The sequence below is a fragment of the Marmota marmota genome, unplaced genomic scaffold (assembly GCF_001458135.2).
Source record: "Marmota marmota marmota unplaced genomic scaffold, marMar, whole genome shotgun sequence".
NCBI lineage: Eukaryota > Metazoa > Chordata > Mammalia > Rodentia > Sciuridae > Marmota > Marmota marmota.
The window spans coordinates 2,268,046-2,276,565 of NW_026000206.1; the positions used below are offsets into that span (position 1 = coordinate 2,268,046).

General features: G+C 42.1%; 1 protein-coding gene across 4 annotated transcripts in view; it reads left to right on the top strand.

The window, feature by feature from the left end:
* Positions 1-7,981, top strand: part of Dennd10 (DENN domain containing 10) — a 38,619-nt gene extending 30,638 nt beyond the window's left edge. For all 4 annotated transcript variants that reach the window (XM_048791290.1, XM_048791293.1, XM_048791291.1 and 1 more), the window contains 4 exons: positions 1,202-1,302; positions 2,985-3,092; positions 3,934-4,028; positions 6,473-7,981. In XM_048791290.1, coding sequence (XP_048647247.1) covers positions 1,202-1,302; positions 2,985-3,092; positions 3,934-4,028; positions 6,473-6,649 — 481 coding nt within the window. In that variant the 3' untranslated portion in view covers positions 6,650-7,981. The remainder of the gene's footprint in view (positions 1-1,201; positions 1,303-2,984; positions 3,093-3,933; positions 4,029-6,472) is intronic.
* The last annotated feature ends 539 nt before the right edge of the window (positions 7,982-8,520 follow it).

An 8,520-nucleotide genomic window follows, 5' to 3' on the forward strand; every position in this document is an offset into this window, starting at 1 on the left:
AAAAAAAAAAAAAAAAAAAAAAAAATGAGGCTGAAGAGGTTAAGTGGCAGGATACTGAGGAGCTGAGGAGAAAGGCTTTGTAGTCAGAAAGACCTGGGTTCAAATCCTAGGAGGACAACTTGTTAGTTTTGTGACCATATAAAAGATGCTAAGTGTTTCTGAGCCTCAATTTCTCTGTCTCTGAAGATAATACTTTATACACTGGTTTTTAGGACTGAACATAATTTATGCCCATGTGCTTAGTGTGTGTCCTGCCCTTCATTCTTGATTTAGAGGTGACTACTGTTCATGATTGCTTCCTAGTAAGTGAGAGGGCCAGAATTTGAACCCTGCCCTCTCTGGCTTTAAAACTCAGTATGTTTCTCCCCTCTCACTTGTTCTCCCTACATGTATACTTCCGAGTGAAGCAGGACACTCTTTTTTCTTTTTGGCAGGGCTTGCAGTTGAACCCGGGGCCTCCTGTACACTCGACATGCACTCCACCACTGAGCTGCATCCTAGCGCACACTTTATACTTCTTAAACTGCAGTGTCCACAGCTTCTGAGATATGTCACCAGGCACATTTAACTTTGGCACAGTTAACTTTGGCACATCTTTCTGTAGTACAAAGTTTTTTTTTTAATTTTTTAAAATATTTATTTTTTAGTTTTAGGTGGACATAATATCTTTATTTTATATTTATGTAGTGCTGAGGATCAAACCCAGTGCCTCCTGTATGCTAGGCAAGCACTCTACCACTGAGCCACAACCCAAGCCCTATAGTACAAGTTTTTTTTAATAAATCTTACACTATCTGAAAACAAACACAATGTGGTTTTCAAGATTGACTGGAATTTTAGATTTAAATGAAAGACTTCCAGAGGGACAGGCCACTTTGGTTGTTACTCCCAGTCTTTCTCTCTGTGGCAGGCTGCAGAGTGGGATGTTTGGAGGAAAACGTTAGAACCATCACTCTTTGCAGATCCTTGGAAACCTCAACTTTTTGTAGCCAGAATGACCCCAAAAGCTGAGTTTCAAACATGGCATTGCTTTGATATGCAGCCTGGATGTGTTAGCACACTTGGGCGTGGTCTTACCTTTGCCTCTGACTTACCGCAGGACTCTACCCACTGAATTTTCACCACTGGAAGAAAGAAAGGGAAAGTTCTCTAAGGTGTGGGCCAGCAACGAGGTGATTGAGTTTTTGCCTTGATTCCCCAGGACTCTGCCTGCCCTGGTGTGGCATCGACAGGATTGGACCATCCTGCATTCTTATGTGCACCTCAACACTGATGAGCTAGAAGCCCTGCAGATGTGCACAGGTAGACAAGAGCATTGCAGGGAAGGAAGGACCCTGCTTGAAAGAGGGTTTATATTTTTGTTGTTGTTGATTTATGGTGTTGGGGATTGAACTCATAACTTTTAAAAAAATTGTTATAAAATAAAGTTTATTATTATAACTATTTTTAAGTATATTCACATTGTTATGTAGCCATCAGCAAAATGCAACCTATTTTTTTTTTGGTACTGGGGGTTGAACCCAGAAACACTTAAAAACTGAGCCACATCCCCAGCCCTTTTTATTTTTTAGTTTTTTTTTTTTTTTTTTAGTTGTAGATGGATAATATCTTTATTTTTTTATTTTTATGTGGTGCTAGGGATCGAACCCAGGGTCTCATGCATGCAAAGCAAGCACTCTACCACTGAGCTACAGCCCCAGCCCTTATTTTTTAGTTTGAGACAGATCTCACTAAGTTGCTTAGGGCCTCACTCAGTTGTTGAATCTGGTTTTGAGCTTTCAATCTTCCCAACAGCCTTCTGAGCTGCTGGGATTACACCACAGTGAATTCTTACTTTTAATGCACTGGAATTTACTAGAGTTTTATGATTTTTAGAAAAAAAAAATCTACACCACAAGAGTAAAGAGATAGTCTCCCCCTTGGTTATTTTTTTGTTTGTTTTTTGTTTTTTTGAGATGGGGTCTTGCCATGTTTTTCAGATTGGCCTTGAACTCCTCAGCTCACGTAATTGTCCCACCTCAGTGTTGCAAGTAGCTGAGACTGCAGGTACATGCCATGGCACCCAGCTTCTCTTATATTTTCTAATCAAAACTGTTTTTCTTACACATTCTACCTGGAGTTATTTTTTTTGTGTGTAGTAAGTTGACATCTGATTTGTGTGTGTGTTGGGGGGATTGCTGCGGATTAAATCTAGTGCCTCATGTGCTTAGCATGAGCTGTACCACTGATTTACACCCCAGCCCCTGATCTCATTTATTTTCCACATGGATAACCACTTGGCCCAGGACCTTTATTGAATAATTAGCAATCAGCAGTGTCATTCTGGCAGGTATCATATTTTCTCATGTGATTGGTATGGGTCTAACTTTTAGTAGTGGGTTTTGTTTTTATTTCTTTAGTTTTTTGAATATCCTTACTTGATAAAAGAAAAATTTGCAATGATTTAAAAAAACATCTTTCAAATTATATTGCTCTGTGAAATTAAAACAATCTGGGAACATTGTCTTAACACCAATTCCAGAAGTCTGCTAATTCTTGAGTTGTCGAGATTCCTTTAGCATTTATGATATCAGATCTGAAAGCAGAGAATGATGCCCTGTCCATGTAGTCCCTGAGAACACAACATTTGGCTCTGATTCCCTGGGGACAGATCTGAGGTGGAAACATCAGTTAAGTGAGTCTGTGCTACCTTCGGCCTCCTGGCATTGTTGACCCAGAAAGCAGTGACTGAACAGTAAATATTTTATTTGAGCCTTATTCCTAATGGCAAAGTCAAATTCTGGAATTCTGAAATTTGTGTGAATTTCTTTAGGCAGCTGACAGTCATATACTCTTAATAAATGTCACAGGATACAGCGAAAGTTTCAAAATAAATAAAATCATGAAGATAAGTAACTGGTGAGCTGTTAGATTCAAATCCCTTTTGATACATTCACAATATGATTGCTTCCTGATCCAGTAATTTGGTCATCTTTGTGATACAGGTTACATTGCTGGGTTCGTAGACCTGGAGGTGAGCAACAGACCAGATCTCTATGACGTGTTTGTGAATCTGGCAGATAGTGAGATCACCATTGCTCCACTTGCAAAAGGTTAGTTCCCTGTTGTTGACATGAGATATAAGCCCAGTGGCTGCACTCAAGGCCTGCTTAGCCTGCTCTGCTGAATTTGGAGGGGCTTTTCAGTATTCATCCCGTAGACCTAGACTGTTAGTAGTGCAGACAGAATTACTGATCCCAGCTTTTGTGTGGTCACTTACCTTTCTTCTAAAGGTGGGGGCTGATGAATGTCAGCTCATTAGGGATCACTGTTACATAGATTTTTCCATTACACTGGATCTATAAAATGGGCTTATCCCATGCAGCACCATCTGAATGGAGTGGCAAAGGAACTTTCTGTTAATGATGCTGCGGACAGTAGCAGTGTTTATGTCATTTAGGTTGTTCCCTTTGTTCGTGTTTTATGGACTTTAACACACAGAATGCGCAGTTGGCTTCTGCAGAACTGACAGGAAGCACTTCTTTCACAACATTCCTTTCATAAAGATTTTCTTATGAGGAAAAATTCTCAACTGTAAAGACTTGGACAAGGAAGCCAGACTCTTGCCTTAAAGTCACAGCTTAATTGTAGTCTAAAGTTTTCATTAGGTTTTGTCTGGAAAGAAAAATAAAAATTCATATCAGGTAGGTGTGGAGGGGAAATCTGGTTTGGTTTTGACATGCTTTGTGTTGAACCATGAAGTGTATAAATCAGATTATGCCCTGTCCCCTCGCATTTGTCACGTTGACATTTGGTAATAAAGTGGAAGTGTGGGGGGTCATCTGCTGCCTTTTGATTAATATGGTCTTTCAAGTTTTTAGTTAAATGGCATGGTTATTTTTATTCTTTAAACTTTTAAATATTCACACAACTTATTTATCTTGCTCTCACCAGAGTCCATGACAATGGGAAAACTGCACAAAGAAATCGGCCAGCTAATTGTTCAGTCTGCAGAGGATCCAGAGAAGTCAGACAGCCAGGTTATACAGGTGACTCTTTGACCTGCTCATTCACTAGAAGTTCCCAGCAGCCTTGTTGAGTGGCACATCCAGCTTGTTCTGTGCTGTGCACAGTAGCAGAGTGACGTACCGGGGGTCAGGCCAGCAGCAAGGGCTCAGGTGGGGGTTTGCAGCATGGCCGTGGTGATGATGGGTGGGCAGGGGTGGCTACTGTGGCCTGGTCAGTTTATTAGGCTCCGGGGAAAGGTCTTGTAGGGGCTGGTGCTGATGCCGACCACTGGTGGTAAGAAGTGAACAGCCAAGCAGACTGGAATGCATTTTGGGCTGACCAGTACATTTTTCTCCTCCTAGGGGAATTTTCATAGAGGAACAGATTGTTGAGTGCTGCTGAGCAGGGAACTAGACAGATGCTAGGAGTTAGCTTTGCCATATTGTCTTTAGAACAGCAGTAGTCGTAGAGTCAAGGCTGCCGTCACACGCTGCACAGACAACTCCTCTTTGGGGTCTGCCTGTCAAGCTGACCACTGTCCATGTGCACCAGTTGGCACCCTCTCCTCTGCCCTTGCCAGAATGGGATAGCAAGGGCTTATGTTTCTGGGGCCTTTCCACATGGTGCCAGAGTCCCACTTCTCTTGTATTGCCTAGTCTCCTCCCCCTAGCCTGCAACCCCTTTGTATTTGGCCTGTTCCCAGCTCCTTGCTCCTCTCCTGAGGAATACGGCCTGCCCTCTTCCAGTGCCTGCTCCGGAACCTGTCTTAGACCCTGGGACTGGGGAGCCTAGAAAGACTGTCTCCCTTTGTCTGCATCTGAGGCACCTGGGGGCACCTCTGGTAATCAGGCTGTACTCGCCTCATCCCACCTGGCACACTTCTTCACATGTCTATTTACCCAGACAGTACTCAGCAAGCAGTGAATAGCATAGATACGGTGGTGAGCAGAGCCCCTGCCCTCACAGAGCCTGTATTTTAGTGGAGCAGATGAGTAAAAACGAATACACAACAGGATGATTGTGAAGCTTAGTAAATACTGTGTTGAGGTGGCCGAGGGGGTAAGACAGCCCTCTGAGCAGGACATGAGGGGCCGCAGGATTTGGCAGGGACTTGCCAACAGCCCTCTTCTGATCAGTGCTGGCGGCCTGTCCGGATGTGGCCAGGAAGAGTGGACAGGTCTTGTTCCAAGGACATGAGACAATCTGCCGATGCTTCTTTCCTACCATGTGAATTGGCACTGTCCCCATCAATATGACAGTAAAAAACACTATTATATAAATTTGAGTTTGGGATATTTGGATTTGGATTATTTTTCATGGACTAAAAGTGATACATAAGCCAGGTGCGGTGGCGCATCCCTGTAATCCCAGCAGCTCAGGAGGCTGAGGCAGGAGGATTGGGAGTTCAAAGCCAGTCTTAGCAAAAGCAAGGTGCTAAGAAACACAGTGAGACACTATCTCTAAATAAAATACAAAATAGGGCTGGGGTGTGGCTCAGTGGTAGCATGCACCTGAATTCAATCCCTAGCATCCCAAAAAACAAAAAAAGTGATACTTAGTAGATGACTCAGTATAAAGTGTGAGACCTCAGGGAGGGAAAGTGAAGGCACAGTATGTTGTAAATTCTGAAATACAATTGAGTTAGTGATGTCAACAAACCAGGAAAAGGCATGATTGTAACGGGAGCTTCAGCAAGTCCTTAGCCCTCAGAGGAGTGTCAGTGAACAGGAGGAAAGCCCATGGCAGGTGGTGGGTTATTTGTCCCTGGCAAAGAGGGCTACTGAGAAGAGATATATTCAAAAAATAATCAACATAGAATGACCGTGATTCAGCAATGCACTTCTAGGAATATACCCCAAAGAAATGAAAGCAGGGACTCAAACAGGTGTCTGTACACCAGTGTTCACGGCAGCATTACTCATAATCCACACAAGGTGGAAACAGCCCAGGTGCCCACCAACAGATGAATGGGGAGACAACAGGTGGCACATAAATACAATTGAGTATTATTCAGCTTCAGAAAGAATGAAGATCTAACACATGCTGCATTGCAAATGAACCTTGAGGACATCATGATGTTATGCTAAGTGAAATAAGCCATTCGCAAAAGGACAGATGAGGTACCTAGAATAGCAGTTCGCTAGAAGAAGCAGAATAGAGCTCCACAGTGTTCTGAGGGGAGGAGAGGGGAGAGGAGGAGGGTTATTGTCAATAGGGATGGAATTTCTGATTGGGATAGTGGAAAATTTCTAGAAATAGTGGTGATGGTTGTGCATCATGGTGAATAAACTTAGCACTCCTGCAGTGTATACTTAAAAATGGCTAAAATGGTTCAAAGAATCAATGATATTTTTCTAAGTCATTTTGTTTCATAATGTATAAAGTTAGTTTGATAAATTATAAAATAGCAGGAAGAATTCTAGGGAATAACTGTTGAACCTTTTACATACTAACACTTTGCTTATTTTCCTATTCTATTGTAAAGGATATTGCCCTAAAAACAAAAGAAATCTTCACCAACCTAGCACCATTTTCTGAAGTTTTGGGTGATGGAGGAAAACGAGTCCTCAATTTGGAGGCGCTCAAGCAGAAAAGATTTCCACCAGCAACAGAGAATTTCCTTTACCACCTAGCAGCAGCCGAACAAATGCTGAAACTCTGACTGTGAGATAGGATGTGCGCTGGTGAATGCTGGAAAGCTCTCCTTCCACTTTGATTATCCGTTGACTGTGGAAAATACTGGAGATAAGAGGAAATGCTATATTTTCAGTGATTTATTTGAAATTATTGAGATTTGACCTGAAAAACACTGAAACACATGAAAACACTTGTGATTTTTCTCCCAGCTATTAGTTTCCTGCCTACTGTCAGCGTCTGACAAAGTGCTGTCTGTAACTATTCCATGTGAGGAATGCCTCTGCCCAGTGTCCTGGAGTGAGGGGAAGCTCTGTCCTTGGGCAAATCACAGCTGATGCAAAAGCCTTCATTATTAGTTCCCATGTATCTCATCGTGTACCATAAACTAACAGTTTGTTACCAGAAAGCTGCCTGAAATTTTGCTTTTGTAATTCTAGGAAGAACTTTCATTCCTCACAAGGAACTCTTCTTTCTGAGCCAAACTGCTAAGTTTTCTGCAGAACTGTCTAAAAGATCATTCAAGAGACCCTGCAGTTGCACTTTCTTATAAAAGAAAACATTTTTTTCTTGGCCTTTGAACATTTTGCCTATATTATGAGGGTTTTGCATAGATTTTATACTTTAATAATCCATATTTATACTCCCACAGAAGTGACTGTTGGGCAGCTGAGCCATTAGACCTCTGCAGCTAACCCTGTGCTAGCACTAGTCTTCAGAGGAGATGCCAGTCCTTATATGGTAGAGCAAATAACCCATCTTGAGTATTAGTGTCTTAGGACTGAAACAGTGATTTTTTTTTTTTTTTTAATAATCGGTAAAGGAATATGAGAATCAGCTTCTTACAGGGGCCAAAACAAAGAGAATGTCTCCAAATGACTTCAGTAAAAATAATTTGGCTACAGATCAAGGTGACCGTTCTTGTTCAGTTGTATACCTTCATAATTGGAGAACTTAAAATTGCCAAATAAGCCTAGAGGTCGAAATTATATACTTGTTATTTTGTTATGTATATTCATATTAATTTTGAAAGATTACTTTTTACTCAAAACTGTTGTCCTTGAAATCTTACCTGGAAACATGTTTGCAAAACAATCTATTGGATTTTTCTTTTTTTTTTCTTTTTTCTGGGTGTTAGACAATTGTTAAGTAAAAACAAAAATAGCCTTTTCCCCTCCTTCCTTAGGCAGGGCCAGAGAGGACCTGAAATGAGGTGATGTTTACTGAGGCAAATGATTGAGAATTAAATCTGCACTTTATGAAAATGAATACTAACACCCCCCCCCCTTTTGGGGGGTAATATTGTATTAGCTAATGGACAAACTTGTTAAAATTACAAATTTATGATGCAGAATTAAAATGGCTCGCTCTCTCATTCTCCCCATTCCAAGTAAGAGAAAAAAAAAATCCTCTTTTCCAATTGCTAAGGGACTGAGGAGTTATGAAAAGAGTTGTCTGGAAGGTAAAGCAGTCTCCAGGCTACAGCGAGGCTCCCAGCCTTGCCCCACTCCACCCCCACTTCCAAGAGAACTGTCCTGGGAAGAGGCCTTCACGCTTCTACTTGCTCATCTGTAAGTGGCTGAACCTCCATTAAGCCTTTGTCCATCATCTGCCTGTGTATGTGCACTGGGATTTAACCCAGGGCGTTCTACCACTGTCCTGTATCCCCCACCCACTGCACCCAGCCCATTCCCCCTGCGTGCCCCCAACCCTAACCCCTGACCAGTACTGGGGATTGAATCCAGAGCCTCACACATGCTAGGCAAGTGCTCTACCGTGGATCTACATCCCCAGCTCTTTTTGAGACATGGTGTTACAAAGTTGCCCGAGCTGATCTTAAACTTGTGATCCTGCTGCCTCAGCCTTCTGGGTAGCTGGGATTACAGGATGTGCCACTGC